A 19,356-nucleotide genomic window follows, 5' to 3' on the forward strand; every position below is an offset into this window, starting at 1 on the left:
CTCATCTTTTTCTTTTGTGCCAGATGTCAAAACTGCAAAGTGATATTTGTCAAGGATTTGGAAAATCACACCGTGGTATGAATTTGAATTCTCAGGGAACAGTCATTTACTAAATGGTCCTCCAGAAGCTAAAAGAGTTATTAATGTGCCCTCGGCAAATACGGTTCTCCACCCTACAGGGTTGTTGGCCCTTGGGAAGGTGAAACCTGGTGGTTCTAACTCAAGCTCAGCGAACTTCTGGCCAGAACCTCTTATTATTAAGAGGCAGCTCTTCTAACCTCCCAGGGTGCCTGGAATGCCCCCAGTTCCTGAAGTCATTATGTTTTACAGCAGGTCCTCTTAACAGAGTGTCATTGGCCTTTGGCAGAACATAAGCCAGAATAATGGGCAGGCAGATGCCAGAATGAATTTCAATGTGTACACACAATTCTTGGCCCCATAAAAATCAATTCCTTATTCCTAACTAAGCAACTTCTTGAAAAAGGGCAGGTTGGTACTGTTATTAAAAGATAAAGAATAGATAAGGATCCACTTGTTTTTTTTTAAGGACAAAATTTTAACCACAAAATAACAATGTAATTAGTTTTTTTTCCTACTTTTGTTTCTTACCTGTGACACTTAGGGACAACGAAACAGAGGAGCTTTTACAAATTTTCATTGCCCTTCTATGTTGTGTTTCTCCTTCACATGATGCTCTAAGAGCAGAATGACAAGAGCAACTGTAGATAGTGCGAAAAGAAGCTAGATGTGCCCTGACACATTTTCCTGTTTTCCAAATTGTGTTTAGGGAGCAAAGATGAAAACAAAGGCTGATAAAAGGAGCAGCTGCTCTCCCCAGCAGTTAAGGCCACTCCCCTCCCAACTGTTCTAATTGACCACAGAATCAGCCTTATTTCCTTCAGCCTCCCCACCATCTCCTTTGCTTCAAATTGGTATATGAAAGAGTTCGAGAAGGATGGGGTCATCCTTGGAGAGACTGCAGTGTCTCAGGTGTAAAGCTGTTACTTCTATCTATGGGGGTGTTTCCTCCATCCTAAGTCAAGTGGAAGGAATCATCCAATAGGTTGAGGCTACCTGCAAGAAGAGGACTTGCCAGCTCATTCCTTACTAGAGAAAACAGCAAAAGGTGTAAGGCTTTCGCAAAATAGGACAAAGGAAGGAATTTCTTGGATGTGGTTTCTTGGAATGGGAGTGCACAAGAACTTGGGGACCGACCTAGGGATTTCTAAAAGGAGTTAGTGTGAGTGGTCTGTTTCAGCAGGACCTGAGGACTCCCTGGTTTAGGAAGTAGGCAAGATAAGCCCACTTGGCACAGTAGGTCAGGGCCCAATAAAAGGGATTGGAGGTCAAAAGAAGGGAGAGAGCCACCAAGCTGCCCAAATGGTCCCTGATCCAAGACAGAAAAAAGGGCTGGGAATGTACAAAGCTGGCAGGACACGTGGAAGATCGAGTGGTCCCTGTGAGGGGATTCTCAGCAAATTAGAGTTGCCACCACGTCAGCAGAGGCCTCTAAGAGAGGGATCAAGCAGGAACAAGTTTGGCTCCCTATCGCTCCTCTGTGCCTCCCACACCAGGGGACACTTGTGTCTAGAAGAGAACTGGAGGGACACCTCTTCTGCCTCTTCTCACTTTTAAGTCATCTTGCCTGCTGCTCTAGAATATTCTGCAGGGAGAAGAAAGATGCTGCTTTGAAGACTTAGGTTTTAAGCTAGACTGTATCAAGTCTTAATAACTGAAAGGAACTGAATAATGGAATTTGGCCAAGGCATCATTAATGGAACTACATACCCACACAAAGAAGGATTTGATACAGTACAGTTGGAATAAGTAATTGAAAACAAAATAAGCCAATCAGGAACTCTATAATAAACTGATGTCAGCAGTTAGAAATTTTTTTGTTAGGGATTAAAAATTTGTCAGAGGAAGTGGTGAGTCCTTTGTATATATTTGGGTATAGAAGTCATTTTCTCATTTTTTTCTTCAATGATTATGTTCATAAAAATTCTGAAAGGGATACAATGTATTTGCTTAATATTTTACTTTTGAAAGTTTTTGAGTGACATTGATTTCATGTTAATAGACTAGACTTCAGCCTAGGAGAAGCATGTTTTCCCAGTCAGGCACCCAGGACCATGAGTAGACTGTGGGAGCTAGGAGGGCTAGTCTGAGGACACTATCATAATGGAAGAAAAGCTGCCCAGGAGTTTGGCATTGTTAAGTAGTTGAAGCAAGTAAGTGTGAGGCAAAATATTTTAGCAGTAGGAGTGAAAACTAACAATGTGGTTGGTATTAGAAACCAGGTGATCTTAAGGAAAAATAAGAACCAGGAGAGAGATGATTCAATAGAGTCCAGAATGGGAAGGAGACCAGAGTCGCAGAGAGGATGGCACTGGTGGCAGTGATAGTGGTACCATTGATAGAATACTTCCCTACATTATATTATTTTCACTTCCAGCATAATTGCAGTACCTTCTTCTTTCTCTTCTTCTCCTTTTCTTCTTACTTCTTGCTCTCTTCTTCTTCTTCCTCACTAGCCTTTATTGAGCATACATATGATACACCATTCCACAAAAAATGATTTTAGGATCAAATGGTCCCTGACACTCAGAGATCCTAGACCAGGGACCAGTGAGTCATAGTGTAAGAGAGACAGGTGATGACATCTCAGCTCAGTGTCACTTGAAGTGCTAATTGGACACCTAATTTGAGATACTTCTTTTAGAAAAAAGCAAACTTTCAGTTCAAAAGAGAGAAAAAGAGAGAGAAAGAAAGGAGGGGGAGGAATGGGTTATTTGAAGAAGTAAGATTTACTTAAGAAATACTTATTTAATTCTTATTGTGTTCCAGTACCATTCAAGTGCTTTATAAACATTAATTCATTGAATTCTTGTAGCAACTTATGTGATAGTTATTACTGTTACCATCTTCATTTTATAGGAAACGGAGGTACATATAATTTAAGTAACTTGCTCAAGGCCACACAAGCCATAAGTGGCAGAGCTGAGACTTGAACCAGATACCAGATTCAGTTTCTGTACTACCTAAGCTATCAAGTGAGTTCTCTGAAGAAACATCATAAAGATGAAAACAAACAAACAAACAAACAAAGATCATTGAGAAACATTGGAGTTGTGATCCTGTCTGTGAATCTTAAATGATGCAATGAGCTACATGATCCTTTTTTCTGTTGCTTTCATCAGAGGCATGTAGGGTATTTCATCCATTTCAAAAATTTGTGAATAAATAATGCTGCACACATTTATTTCTGAGAATGGATACAATATACTATCATCAAACTAGTTTTTGCTGAATAATCTGTTCCTGAACAAAATGAATCAATAACCTGGACTTATTTCCAACTTATGAGATGAATATTTAAACACCACTATGTGTTTCTGCTCATATCATTTTCAAGGATATTGGTTTCATCTAGCTTAAATATTCTTTCCAGAAATGTGGGTACTGTAGATCTATCTTCACCAGCTTGTGCTGTAAACAGTGCCTCTTTAGAGTAGTGACCCAGAGAACAAGCACCACACAGGTGAGCAGAAAGTCTCAGTCCTCCTCTCCTCCTCTCTCCCTTCCAACATTTGTATTGGAGAATGGTCCAAGCATCTCCCTCAGTACAGGGGAGGAAATGTTTTCTTTTTAAGTCCAAAGGGCTGAAACTGCTGGAACATGCTATTTCTAACTCTCTTGGGGTGAAGTTGGAAAGCTCCATATATACTCACCGTTAAACCCTTGTTTCCAGAATGCACCTTCAGCAGCTGCTGCTCAACTATCCACAGGCTTAGTGTTGCGGCTGAAAACCAGAGCCCAAAGAGATGCCTCCTTTTCAGGATTTAGAGCCTGGGGGAACAGCTTCCTAAAATCCTGACTTTTCTTTATGTCTCTCCTCACCAGAAGCCAGAGTGCCTTCCGAATGTCCACTATGAGTCCACTAGCAGTTCCACTTAACTAGGGATGACACAACTCAACCTCAGTTGCCTCACCTAAGCTTGTCCTGAGACAGATCCCTGCCCAGACTGCTGTGGATGGTCCTTTCATTTTGGATCCATGGAGTGAAAAGCTCTGCAACAAACACCATTTCTTAGCCTCACTTCTACTGCCATTTCTTCCCCCCAGAGACCTGTCTATTCTCATGTAAAAGTGACTAGTTCCTTGCAGGAACCCCAAAGCCCAGCCTGTCCAGAGGGGAGCTCCACCCCATCTCCCTGGCTGAGGGTAGGTTCAGCCACAGCACTCTGTTCTCTGTCAATGTCAGGCTCAGTGGAAGTTCTTAACAGAATGATGATGATGATGGTGGAGATGATAGTCAACATTCATTGAGTGTTTATTTTTCATGCAGCACATAATCAGCACTCAGTGAATGGCCCTGCAATTGACAAGATAAACGTACAGGTTTTAAATGTACCTCATATCCTCAGGCATTTAATACTGTTAAATTTCCATTATACAGACTTTGAAACTGAGTCTGAGCATGATGAAATACCTTGCCCCAAACCATATAGCCAATAAGGGTCAGATCTTTGAGACTTAAGAGTCTCAAGTATCATCTTCAGTTTGGATTGATGAACCTAAAAATACCTACAACATAACTATATAAAGTTATTGCTGAATAAAAACAAATCTCATAGATGATGATACATTTCAAGACTAGCTTCTGAAAACCTCCTTCTTTCCTGTATTTCATCTTTCTTTCCTTTTTGCTTTCCAGCCATTCTACTTTTATTCTATTAACCTTTTTTTGGCTTGCCATGTGCCAGGCACCAGTCAGTGTCCTGGGCATAGAATAAGGAACAAGATCCAGGCCAGGCCCAGCAAAGCTTAGGCCCAGGAGCCAAGCCTGAAAGCAGGCTCCCAGGAGAAGCTCCGAGTCTCGCTGTCCAATGAGATGGAGAAGAGGGTGCTATTGCCCCACACAGCGCACTGCTCTGTGCTCTGTTCTTGCACACAGGAAGGGGCTGCCTGTGGTCCATCCAGGGGTGAAATCAAAGGTTCTAGTACCTGAACTTCTACTGCATGTATAGCTGGTGTAGCACTCACTCAACTATACTGATGGGAGCTCATGTTTTCCTCCCGAGATCACTAGTTTAAGGGAGAAACAAAAAAATCTACATTTTGAACTCAATAGCTCTATGGTCTTAATTTCCTTGACTCTTAGTTTCTTTGCTTTATAAAAAAAAGGAAGGAAGGAAGGAAGGAAGGAAGGAAGGAAGGAAGGAAGGAAAAGGAGGGATAACAATACCTGCCCTGTTTACTTAGAAGGAATGAGATAGGATCAAATGAAGGTATAATGCAGGCATAAGGGGGACAAAATGGTATGCAAACATGAGGGCTTTTGCATATTTTTAATGTGAAATATAAAGCTGAGTGATGCCATCTACCTACCTGTCCCCCTCCATAGGTGCCCACATGTGTGGTCCCGGTGTTCCAGCCATAAACTATATGGTTCTGCTTTGAAGTGCCCTCAACTCATCTGCCTTCCTCCCTTTGCTGACACTTTTTCTTTGGCCTAAAGTGCCTTCTTCCCACCACTGTCTGTTGACTTCCTTTCTTGATCAAATGCCATCTCCTCTAACCTGACATAGTGATTCTTGTCTCATCTGCACCATTAAATGTATATCTCTCACAAAATCACACTTAGCACCATGACTAGAGCTAAGGTCATCTACATCTTTGCCTCTCTACCTTGATATGCCTTGTATATCTTCAATAAAATGTTCGTTGACTGAAATTCTGTTTCTCTTCTCTATGCCCTATCGTGCCTGTCCCCTGACACCCTACACCTAATGCACCACCTGGCACTTAGTGCGCACCCAGTGCATGCATCCTGGGGAGCTTTAGGGACAGCAAGTTTAACAGACAAGTAAGGGGAGTTAGCCTTTACTTTTAAGTTAAATCAAACATCACAAAGAAGTATATGAAATTTGCCTGTACTGAGTGGAGTATCAGAGCCCAAGAAGAAAATGTTCCCCAAAATGCAGACTGAGAACCAGTGGGATTACCCAGATGATTTTAGGTAACACACAAGTGAACTTTTTATCAAATATAATAGTTACATAACCTCATATGCATTAAGAAGAAATAAAATTAGCACATCAAACCTATGACTTCATTAACATTCTTTAATAAATGCTTTTGCATTTGAATAAAAATGAGTTATTTTAAAGAAAAACATTACCTAAATAACGGGATAGGATATGGCCAAATGATGTGATGATGGTGCTCCATGGTTAGGAACCATAAGGACAGACAAATGCTTTAGGAACCCAGAGATGGAAATGAAGGTGAAGAGGTAACTGTTCTATGGACCAGGTCTATTGGTAGTGCCAGGAATTAACAGAATTATTTACAAAACTGTATTACTATGCAAAGCTCTTTGTTTAAAGGGCAAAATGCAAATAGGATGTTTTCTTATTACCATTGTTCCTTCTTTGGAATGAAGAAATACTCTGGTGAATGTCAACTCACACATCAAGCTTTGCAGCATTAGCCACCAAGTTTCATAATGGCCATGGAGGTTTGCACCCATTCTCTAGACTGTCAGATACAAAGTGCTGTAATATGGGTTTGCTTTTCCATTGTTGTTTTCTGCAGAGCACAACACTTTACAAAAAGAAAACACATCAAAGGCAATCCTTTTGTTGCATACGTTTCAGGGCTCCATTCAAGATCCACATTCATCTTCTTATCCAATTACATGATCAAAGTAGAAGTGTTTGGCCTACTTTAAGGCTTTAAAGACATCCAGGGAAAAACTAAGAACATTTAAAACTACCCTTTTTGAAGCCACACATCTTCCTCTAGAAGAACTGGAATCCACCCCAGCCTCCCCAAAACCCCTCCCTGCCACTTATCTAGTCTCTAGATACAATAAGTCAAGTCAGAGAGTTAACATGCTCTAATCATCCAAACTATAAAAGATTCAATTACATCTCTGTAAAATCCGATCTAATCTCAAGTCATTGTGTCGAGTGTACTTTTTGCTCTCTCTACTGCTACAAAGTCCCTTCCATTACCTATTGCAAAACTCTTGTTTTACTGATTAGTTTTAAAGACCTTGTAATTAAAATAAAAACCATAAAAAAAAAACAACCCTGAAATATTACTTCATTTATCTCCCCAAAACTACTGGTTCTGGCACATCTGTTCATCTTGATGCTACAATATGGAGTTCTTATTTCCTAAAATAGGGCGCACTTGTCCTTCATATTAGCACTCTGGGATTTGAGGCCCTGGTTGAAAAAAAATAGTAAATGCGGCGTCCTCAAAAATATTTAAGTGAACAGACTGCCTATTGGTGGATTGATTTTTCTCTATGGAAATAAATCTGTCAGCAGCCACCAGAATCAGGGTCTAAAAGATGACCTCGGGCAGCTGCTGCCATTTGTTTTGGTGGGAAAATGCGGGTTTTGTCTCTCCCCAGGGGTTAATACTGTGATGCTCTAAGCCTCGTCCGGGCTTTGTTTCTGAAGGGTTACACTTAGAGAGGAAAAATGCTTTGTGGTTTATGACAAGATCACAGCAGAATATTTTGTGCACGCTGTGATTTGTATTGCCCATTTGTGCACAGGCCATAAAAGTGCACTTTTTATCAGGAGCATTTGTGAATATATAACAGCACTGAAGACATATGGCCACTAAATAATTCACAGTTACCGATCTCCTCAGCAGATTCCTTATACACCTACCATGTTTTAATGCCTAGTTTGCTCAGAAACAATATTCTTTATGACCCTTCCAATATAAAAATGGTTACTGACTGGCAGCAGTATATTGATACCATGGGATTGGGCTGTAAGGAAAAGGAAAGCTTTCTACTTTCTCTACCTCTCCCTGTTCTCATTTGTTTCTTCTGAATTCTTCTAGCCTAACCTCACAGGAGGAGGTGCCCTCCTCAAATGTGGGTGCTAACTTCTGACTTCTGGTATTTGGGCCATTAAGAGGGAAGTCAGTGACTAACCTTCACCCTCTCCTTTTCTTTTCAGTTCTATATCCATTTACAGTCCCAAGGAGAATCCAAATGCGTTTGATGCTGCAGCATTCTTCCAGTCCGTGGGGAATTTCCTGGGGATCTTCGCTGGCTCGTTTGCAATGGGGTCTGCGTATGCTGTTGTCACGGCACTGATATCCTTTGTGTGTGTGTGTGTGTGTGTGTGTGTGTGTGTGTGTAAAGCTGGGGACTGTTAAAAGCTGTTAGTATCCCTGGAATGTTTCTGAGGATGGACAGTCTCCAGGCTAAGAAATGGCTGAATAGTCTGGTTCAAGTGTGATACAATTCCACCGGGGCCGTCTTAGTGCTGAGTCATCCTTGAGGCATAGTTTGGTACCAGCGGTTGAGGGGCCCAGGCTCTTTTCTTGACCAAGGCCTGTTCTAGCACCACTGACACTGTCTGACTCTGTGATGGCAACAATCTTAAAGTATTACCACCTAAGAGAATAGGTGGGTGTGATCTGGATTGGCTGTATTAAGGCCTAGAGGAAGAGCTGAAGATCCAAAGTCAAGAACAAGAAAGGACTGGGAATGATTAACGGAGGATCCTCTTCTTCCTTTTCAAGCTTCTGTCCATCACTAGCTCACAGGGCTGGCCAAGCCAAAGGTCACTGTAGGTTTAAACAAGCATTTCTGGCTATTTTATAGAAGAGGACCTGCAAGCACGGCAGAAATGACATGTTTGCCATATCTGGGCAATTGTCATTCCCTCTTGTGCAGTAGTGGGGTAGGAGAATGAGTAGAGCTCCTAGAGGATTTGAGCCACAGATTGAAGCTGGTCTAGGGAGAGATTCAGTCAGAGCAGTCGGATGGGATAAAAGTAAGTCAGAATTGAGCAAGAAACCCAGAAAGCTGATGTCAAGTGTGAGGGTTAGCAGAAGCCATTCAAAGAGGCAGGACAAAGGATCAAAGACCAAAGATGTTGGGAAAAAGAGAAAGAAGAAGGGTGCAAGATGGGTCAGGGCTGTAGCTAAGAAAGCAAAATGTTAGGTACTTTTTCATGGGGACTGACCCACAGCAGAGATTCACTGAGCAGCTGCTAAAAGGTTACGTTCCACTAAGGGTTTTTAACACAAGTCAGAAGATGAATAAAATATGGACTCTGCCTTCAATTAGTAACAAATTTGAAAGGACAAGCGTTCCAATAAGAGTTGTTTAAAAAGTGAGTGCCAGAGCCACAGCCAACTTATTAGGACTCTAAAAATTCGGATGTGGATGGATCCATTGTTTCTAGAATAGTCCAATAGACCTTTGGTCAACCTTACAATTCTGAAAAATAATTTGAAAAGCAGTATTTACATGCAGAGAAGGGTGTAGGTTTGGCCTAAAATATAGGTAGGATATAGACAAAGCTATGATACGTGATTCAGGAGAAAACCAGCATTCATTAAGGTGTGGGGATAGGGCTGACATGGTACACACAGATGTGCCTGAGAGGATCACAGGGCTCAGACTGGTGAGCAGTAGAAGATGAGACAGAAATGGATTGGAATCACCTTGTGGAGTATCTTGGAGTGTTATTCAGTGAGCTTCATTCTATAGCCTACCGTTAGCTACTGAAGGTTTCTGGTCAGGAGAGCAACATATTAAAAGTTCTGTTTTTAAACAATAAATAAGAAACAGATTCATAGGATGAATCAGAAAAAGAAGACTAGAATCATCAAGAAAGAGACTAATGTTTAGAAGAATCTCTAGGACTTAATGATTGGAAGAGGAGAGACTCAAAGGCCACCCCCAAGTTTTGTCCCAGAAACCCTAGAGAGTATCAACTCCATTGACAAAGAAATAAAGTAACTCAGAAAAAGTAGGGGTGACTCCTAAAAAAGTAATGATTAATAATCTAATGACTAACATAAGCACTTATGATATGTAAAGCCTCTCTTTGTTTTACATGCTATACCTCATTTACCCTCACAATAATCATATCATGCAGATCCTAATTTTATTGGACACTGAAGCTTAGAAAGGGTGAGTTATACCCAGTGTCCTGCTGCTTGTAAGAACTGGAGCCAAAATTCAAACTCAGGGATTGAAACCAAGAGAAAGACCAAGAGACAGACCATGCTTTTGATCATTAATCCCTATTGCCTCTTTATTATTAAGTGGAATTATGATGGAGGCCACATGTTGTTTTGAATAAGCAATGGTAATGATGATAGCAACATTTAACAAATGTCTAGCATGTGCCAACAACTTTATGTGTGTGTGTGTGTGTGTGTGTGTGTGTGTATCTTCACTTGAATCAACCCTGTAAGATAGGCCATCGTTATCCTCATGTTATACATGAGGAAACTGAGGCTCAAGGAGGTTAAGTAGCTACTCTGGGTTACATATCAATAATAGCAAACACAATTATTATTAGTATTGTGACATTTGTTGAGAACTTTACCATTTGCCAGCCATTGTCATTAGCATTTTGCTAATGGATTGTCTCATATAGCTTTTATAATAACACTGGGAGGGAGATTTGGTTATTATCTCAATTTTACAGCTATAGAAACTGACACATGAAAGTTAAACAACTTGTGTGAAGCCATACAGCTAGGACATTTCAGGGCCAGGATTTAACCCATGCCTTTTGGCTCCAGAGTCTGCACTAGGTGGAAGAGCTGAACCTGGACCTCTTCTACACCTGGTGTGAAGGGAATATAGGGACACATAAGTAAATAAGTTGGTAAAGGAAGAGGAAAAAATCCTGGAGTTTGGAAGTCTGCCATGAGATTGGGACAGATCTGGAAAAAATGGTGGAGAGATGGAAGGGACAAGGGCTCAGCCTCAGTGGAAGATCTGTCACACAGCATCGATGCCCTTCCCTCTCACAAATCCAGGCTGCAGAGGAGACAGGTGCGCAAGCATTCCCTCCATCATAATAACCTTGAATACCTTGTCCAAAAAGAGGCAATGCTCCTCAGGGCACAGGCCCCTGGGCTCTATGCAAGCTTGGGTCTTGACCCAGAACTGACCTACTTTCTGGAGAAGCTTGAAACAGAAGAATGTCCTGTGTTCATTTGATATACCATTACTCAGTGACCTAAGCCTTCTCTACAATAGAGCTGAAGAGGGAATTCAGAAGAACAAACCCTACTAAAAACAAAGTCTGCCCTCCAAGTCACAAGGGGGAATGCTGGAAAAGGATCAAAGGGCAGCCCATTTTTTCTTCCAGATAAAGAATTGCTCCTAGATGTTTACTGAATGTGATTGAGGAAAGATGTTTTACAAAACAAATTAATTTAAATCACACTAATAGAAATATTTATATATTCCTTGTTGCATACCAAGCACTATTCTCAGTGCTTAACACATAATGACTGGTTTATATACCTACAAGGTAGGTTGTATGATTATCCCCATTTTCAGACAGAGAAACCAAAGCACAATATGGCTAAGGAACATGGCGAATAATCTAATACAATGAAGTGGAATGGCTTCTGGAGGCTGCACTCCCAACCATGGTGCTATTCTGCCTCTCTCCTTGGCATTTTGTGCTTTCTAAAACTTTGCAAAAACATTTTAAATATTCATCTCATTTTACTCTGCACACTTGGGTGCAGACAATTCACATAGGATTGAAATGAGGCTCAGAGAGGTTAACATATTGCTCAGAAATCACACCGCCAGCAACTAGCAGAGCCAACACTCAGACCTTGATCTTCTGCCCCAGGGGTCATGCTTTTCTCTTCCCTGCCCTATTGCTAAACATCTCTTAATGTGGAGTCTCGTTAGAGTTTTTTATCTTGAAGCATAAAAATGCCACATAACATTTCCTTATTTGTCAGGGCCCTTTTTTTTTTTTTTTTTTTTTTTTTTTTTTTGCCTAGCTATAGGCATAGTTGCAATGTAACCCTTTTCCATCAATCACATATTTTTAACCATCTTCCCATAATCCCTTCTCTGCATGATTTGGATAACTATACATTTGCTCCATGTGCAATTTATAAGCTATTGACCAAGCATCATCTCAGCCAGAATGAACCATTGCCTGCCAAAGGGCTTCTTGCCTGACCCAGAAATAATATACCTTTTCCCTTAGCCTACTTATACTAAGATGGCATGGGTAGCTTCCCTATCACTGAATGTAAATGTTCCTCTGATCCTATTTCCATCCCAAAGAGAGGAGTCTTTAAGGTGATCTGTCCACGATTATGGATCTCCAGGGAGCAGTGTCCTCCTTTGATGCTGAAGTACTTGAAGCATCTCACTCTGCCTCACTCTCCATAGCTTTGTTTTCCCTCATCTGCCTCCACTCCCAAGAGGCACACCCTAAGGACCAAGGCCAAATTCAGGAGGTTTTGTACCCATAGTTACCTGATTTTATCTTTTTAGTAAGATACCCTTTTTTAAATTGGAACACAGGTTTGCCTTTTTACTGGAGTGTTCAGCCCCCAGTGAGGCATGGAACTCATGCTGGCCTTCAAAGCAGTCCCAATGATAACTATTGCCTCCCAGTCGGGTCCGAAAATCAGTGCTCTTCTTCGAAACTGATCACAACCAGATTAGTTTTCCTCTGCCAAGGGGGAGATTTCACTGTCAAAGCATTTGTTGTTTCCCTTAACGTGTCTTTGTCACTTGACCAAATTTACCAAGCTGTGTGAGTTCCCTATGCTGGAAACAGGCCTGTTTTTCCTCCTGTCTTGGAGTGCCTTCCTGTCTGCTGAGGCTGCCGGCCTGACAGGTCAGTGCTGCTTCTGCACAGCAAACTGGATGTGTGATATGTGGATGTGCTCCCACACATACCCCTGCCTGACCCAGCAGGAGGTGCCATGGACTCTCTCTTAGATGGGTTTGTGTCTGAATCAGCTGTTGCCGGGTACCCGGAGGGGGTTAAAATAATAATTCATCCATGTTGTATGTAACAACCTAACGAAAAGTCTCCAAAATGCCATTTTCTCTTCTCTCTCACTGATCAGAAAGGGATGTTAAAATCTACAAATGATTGATTTATAGAGGTAATGGATGACTTTACAAATGGAGGTCTACTCCGAATGTGAAGGGACACACAATTGCCTTACAGAAAAGGGTGGTGGTTTTCCATTGGCTGCTAACAGCAAGTAGGCAGTGGAGGCAGCCTGTCCAGGGAGTGCACATTTCCACACACACTGCTGGTGAGGATCTTTGCATACAGAAAACAAAGAGCTAATGGGATGGTTCTACAACTTAATATCTCTTCCCATAGAAAGTCTATATAAAGAATCCTCTGGGGCAGAGAAGTTAATAGAGAAAGGGGCAGCCCCTAATGTCCCGAGGGCCATGGATCCTGTGATCTGGATTCGACAGTTGGATTGCCTTTCTGCAACAGCAAGGATTTGCGCTTGGATAATTGCAACGATTGGGTGCTTTTCCATGTAGAAGAATCACTGTGGCTCTGAGCAAAATGTCAAAGCTGTTCCTCTCCTTTGGCCTAGTTCCCTGCTTCTCCCAGGTTTCAGTCCTGGATCCCTCGCTGTTCCCTACTGCTATCATCTTAATTGACATTCAAGTGGTGAGATCCGCCCCACACCAAGTATTCACTGGTAACACCTATGCCTCTTTGGCTATTTGCATTTTATTAGGTGGTACTTTAGGCCTAAATAATAATAAAAGCTGACATATACTGAAGGTTTACCATGAGTCAAGTGCTAGCTAACAGCCTTTCATGCAAATTCCTGCTAATTCACAGAACTCAAAGTTGGGGCCATCACCCAGGTCACTCAGCCAACAGTAAGTGGTTGATTCCAGAGTTAGGCACTTGGGAATGAAGCATTGCTATCTTGAATGAAATTCCACCTGTGGAATATCAGGCAAGCCCTTGTGAGGAAGAAGATATTTGGGGTCTCAGAAACCTGCCCGATCCACTTGGTCATAGACTGCATTTGGCTCTCCTATGAAATGCATGGCAAATCTTTCTTATAGAGAACCTGTTGCTTTGGACAGCTGTTCCAACTTACTGCAGAGTCACAGGGGCCAATCTTTTCCCCACAGCTTTAAAAGTGTCTGTTGCTAATGCGGACAGCCACCCTGCCAGTTCTTAGGGTACTGTACCAAGTCTGCATTACCAGAGTCGGCCCTACCAGGCCTTGTATCCAAGTCATCGCAACACAATGTTACGTTGTGCCTTCGGAGGTTGCTAAAGAGCTTATTCATTCCAGAGAAAAAGACTAATAGTGTCCCTTAAATAAAATAATGAAGGTAAAAAATTTATAGCAGCCTTTCAAAGTAATTCTGGTTCCCTTTTCTCCAGATTCTATGCCTCTTTCACAACTCAACATGTAAAAAGTAAGCAAGGTTAACAATAAGAATACATATTTGGCCTTCTATAAAGGTAAAGAAATCTCTTAACTCACCTGATATTTTTTAGTCTACCTTTGAACATTGCAATAAACATACACACACCCCAATACCTAAAAATTGTTTTAATGTATGAAAATTGTCTTTCTAGTTCCTGGTCCATTTCAGCAAGAGGATTTAAAGGATTACAATCTTTGTATAAATTGCTGGTGTACCTATTTGTTGTTCTTTTGCCACCCTTTTCTACCTGATACCTCCTTATTGGATGCCACGTAGACCACCTCGAGGGACCCATCATGGGATGGCTAAATGCAGGTGTGGGCCTCGGTAGCAAAAAAGACCCAAATGTCCACAGCTGCACCCAGGGAAGCACATCAGAGCAGTACTCCAGATTAAGCAATGTGCCTAACAAGTATTTGATACAAACCAAACTCTAGGTGTAAGCATTTTCTATTGCCAAATATCAAGCCTGGTTAGTCTAAATTACTGATGTGTCTGTGTGTTTATTATTTAATCCTTGCCTATTTTCAGATTGGATTTGAGACAATTCATAGCATGAGCCATGCATATCATGGGACCATTTAGTTGAGAGTAGATACTCAAGTGCTTTGGGATAGAGTTTTTCTGCAAAATTAGACAGCTGTTCATTGCTGTGATTTGGCAATAAATATAGCTCTGAGCTTTCTGGCAGCCAAAGCCAAAAGGGAAAGATGATGAGTTATATAGGAATTATACAGCATTATAAAAGGAAATCATACTTATTTATAAAAATGGGCAAACTTCTTTCCAGTACTAAAATTTTAGGAGAATTTATCACATGTATCCCTGTATAAAGGACCTTTGAACACTATAGTGGACGATATATTTAATAATAGTTTTAGGGAAGATGGACATGTATTCTCCAGGTAGTCATTTCTGAGGCTAACCTTCAGTGAAAATCTGAGGGAGTGGCATCAAATTATAATTACCTAAGGTGGGCACTGGGTGACTTAATCGGTTAGGTCTGACTTTGGCTCAGATCATGATCTCACAGTTCATGAGTTCAAGTCCCACTATGGACTCTGTGATGATAGCTTGGAGCCTGGAGCCTGCTTCAGATTCTGTGTCTTCTATTCTCTCTCTGCCTGTCCCCTGCTCATGCCCTCTCTCTCTCAAAAATTAATAAATAAAGTAATAATAATAAAAATATAGAATTATCTAATGTTATTTCTGGTAATGATACAATCCTTTTAGTTCTAATCCACAAGTAAACTGAGATACTGCAAAGCTAAAATCTAGAAAACTTTCTAAGTGCATAACAAATGAATATATGACAATGAATCTAAGGAACTAAGTGGAATAAGCTATTAAACAGTTTAGGAGTAACCATGGAGGTCACCAGCAATGCTGGGGCCTCATCCGTGTTTGTGAGCAGCGCGTCATGCAGGTCCTAGGGATGGTGCTTACATGCACCGGTCTGTCAGCAGAACCTTCCAGCCCTGACAGTTCAAAGTGGTGCTCAAGCGTGCCCAGCAAGTGAGAGGGCACTAGGCTTGCCATCCCTACGCTATCCCTTGTATTGGTTCCATCAATTAGGTTTTCACATAAGATTTCATTTGAAGAAAGGATTTCTGTTATTTTAAACAAAATACATCTATTTTTAGAAACACTTTTTTATTTTTTCTACCAAATTAATACATGAACATTATAGAAAATTTAGAAAGTATAGATTCACAGAAAGACATAATATTTGAATAACCTGTTTTCTTACTCAATATTAATATTATTAATATACATCTAATTTTATGCATAGGCATATATTTAAATATATACATTCATATATAATATAATTATACTTTTTAAATTTGAAGTAACTTGCTCTTTACATGTAAGAATTTATAGTGACTGTTTTTATGACATTCTTCTTCTGTATTATTTAATAGCTGCTTAATATAATATCATATCTACTTGTCATAATTATTCTCCCCTTCTTTTGATTGTTTATACTTTTAAATATTATAAATATGATTGCTAGGATCGTCCCTATAGACTGATGTATGCATTTCTATTGCTGGGTTAAAAGGAAGGCTAAAATTTTAATATCTTGGAAAAATTCATTCAAATTACCCTCCAGAAAATTCATAACCCTTTAAACTTCCACAAACAATGAAAGATTTACTTACATCTTTACCACACTAAATCTTACCCTTCCTTGCTAATTTGATAATCAGCTTCCATTTCATTGTGATTTATATTTATTAGATTTGTACTGAGAAAAGCATTTTAGTTACATGTCATAGTCAATTTATATTTCTTCTTTGGTGAGCTACCTATTTCTGCCCTTTGTCCTTTTTCCTACTGAGATGCTTATGGTTGTCACGTTGAATTTTAGGAGCTTTTTATTTACTTAAAAAATTAACCTTTGACTGTCATATAAGCTATAAATATTCTACAATTTGTGGCTTTATCTTTAATTAGGTTACATTTTGGTTGCTTAATCAAGGAAAGGGATAGTATGGACATTTTCGAGTTTATGTGGTTAATTTCATTTCCTTCTTAGAAAGCCTAAGATTTTATTAAATTTTGCATAGAAAGCCCAAGTGTTTATTAATGATAATGTGTACTTTCTTTTAGTAGTTTTGTTTTTGCATTGGAATTCATCTTGAATTTGTTTTGAAATGTAGTACAGGATATAGTAGGGAATTGATTATCTTCCTAGAAGTTATCCATTTGTCCTAACACCCTTTAACTGTAACCTGTGTATTTATGATATAATGTCCATGTCTGTAGGTACATATATGTGTATACTGGTTCTGGGTTTTCTATTGTACTACTGAGATTTTAGACTTCACTGTTTGAATAATTTCAGGGGTGCCTGGGCTAGCTCAGTCGGTTAAGTGTTCAACTCTAGATTCAGGTCATGATCTCACAGCTCGTGAGTATAAGTCCTACATGGGGCTCTGCGCTGATGGCATGGAACCTGCTTGGGATTCTGTCTCTCCTTCTCTCTGCCCCTCCCCCAATTGTGCACACACATACTCTCTCTTTCTCTCTCTCCCTCTCTCTCCCTCGCTCTCTCACAAAATAAATAAACTTAAAAAAAGAAATTTAAAAAATTTAATCTTTTCAGCTTCATTGTTCATTTTAATATCTAGTACATCAATCCCTCACCCCCTTCCTCATTTTTGAGAGCTTCTTTGCTATACTCACATCTTTATTATTCCAGATGGACTTCAAAATAACTTTGTTAGGTTTCAACCAGAAAATAGCTTTGGGATTATGATTGTGGTTGCATTAAATTTTTAGATTAATTTGAGAAGTGGTGTTTTTACAGTGTTGAGTCTTCCCACCCAGGAATATTGTTACGTCTCTCCATTTATTTAAGTCATCCTTTTATGGCCCTTAGTAAATTTTTATAGTTGTCTTCACACTCAAACTACAAATTTCCTTTTAAGTACTTTTTAAACTATATTATATTTGAGGGTATGATGATGAATCAAAGCTTCTTCCATTACAGTTTTTAACTGGCTACTGTTTGTGTGCATTTAAACTTCACTAGGCTATTTGATCTATTCTCTGTAGTTCTGAAATCTAGAACTAGAGCCGATGGGTAGAATTAGGATTGATAGGCTGAAGTTACATCAGACCGTCAGATCTGTGAGGGCTGTATTAGCATCAGAAGTATGACCGAAGCCTTCTGGGCACCCACTATCTTTCAAGCAATGGAATGAATGATTTTAACTCAGCAAGAGGAAACATTTCCAAAACCTGAATAAGAGGCTGCTTCATAGGGTAATGAGTGACCTGTGCCTGATAACATTCTTAAAGATTGTATATGTCCACTGGTCAGGATATTCCAGAGCAAATTCATACATCAACTAAAGAATCTATCAGAAATCACACTAATCAGAGATTTCATTTTCCTAAGTATTAAGTAAAAATAGAGATTTGTAGACCAGAGGAAACAAGAGTCTAGCTGAGAGGAGTATAGTAGACCTAATGAATTTGGGCTACCCATCACCCATTCTCTTCACGGATCATAGCATCCTGTTGTTGCCTAGAAAACTACCCCTCCTCCAAAGAGAATAGGGACATCTGAAGCGAGGTCAATTAGACACTTTTTGCCTAGGATGTGATCCTTTAAGGGAGATAGAAGAATGTATGATTGCTGGCACCTGTTATTTCCAACAGCACAGCCCTGTTGAAACCCCCTATTTATTCCTGACACAGATTCCTGGGGCTGCCTTCGTACATTTTTCCTGAGAGCTAATCACTCTTCCCTCCAATAAATTCTTTTCTGATTACAGTAGCCGGAATCAGTGTTTATTGCTTGCAAACAAAGAAACCTAAATGGCACAAGGAAAGGAAAAATCCATGATGTATTTCCACAAAAGAAACTGAATAGCTTGGTGACAGATTAGAGGGGAAAGAGGCTCAAAGACAGTGCAGCCTCTAGGCTAGGACACTTGGGACCCTCTTATGCCAGATGCACAGTGATAGGCAAACAAAAAAGGATCAAGCTTTTAAAGACAGTTTGCACCGTGTTCATTATCATTTTCGATTCAGCTTCTTATAAGATTCATTATGAACACTCCAGTGTGAGGGGAGCTTGCTCATTACCACATCTTCTGCTTTCACTTTCAGTTGTTACTAATTTGATGATGATCATTTGATTTATTTTGATTATCTTTTACTTCAAGGGCCACATTTGCAGCCGCTTCATCTCAGTCACTTGGAAATTGCACCTGCAAATGTTCAATAGTCATATAGAAGAACTTAGTTTTATAGAAACAAGTGGCTTTTAGACATGCAAATGAAGGTTGGCATTTCTATTACCCAGAAGTTTGATTCTCTGCTGTTGGAAATATACAAGTGCAGTTTGAGAAAACTTTTATTTGGGAAGACTGGACAGAATATCAAATGCAAGGGAGAAGTCTTTCTAGAGGATGAAAGTATTTGGATAGAAATGGACTTTCGGGAGTTCTTGCAAGCCAGGAGAACCTGGATGTGCCCAGTCTACTTACAAAATCAGCCATTTAGGGATATGTCTCTAGTTTCTGGCTCTCTGGCTCACTTACTGAGGGATTGGGATAAGTCATCCTATCCCCTGATATCTC

General features: G+C 40.1%; 1 protein-coding gene across 1 annotated transcript in view; it reads left to right on the plus strand.

Moving 5' to 3' along the window:
• The window catches only part of SLC9A9 (solute carrier family 9 member A9), a 534,926-nt gene that overhangs the window by 232,296 nt on the left and 283,274 nt on the right, over positions 1–19,356 (plus strand). Inside the window, exons 7-8 of the mRNA XM_029940098.1 lie at positions 7,992–8,130; positions 12,563–12,668. Of these exons, the coding sequence (XP_029795958.1) occupies positions 7,992–8,130; positions 12,563–12,668 (245 nt within the window). The remainder of the gene's footprint in view (positions 1–7,991; positions 8,131–12,562; positions 12,669–19,356) is intronic.

The sequence above is a fragment of the Suricata suricatta genome, chromosome 5 (assembly GCF_006229205.1).
Source record: "Suricata suricatta isolate VVHF042 chromosome 5, meerkat_22Aug2017_6uvM2_HiC, whole genome shotgun sequence".
In the NCBI taxonomy this organism is placed as follows: domain Eukaryota; kingdom Metazoa; phylum Chordata; class Mammalia; order Carnivora; family Herpestidae; genus Suricata; species Suricata suricatta.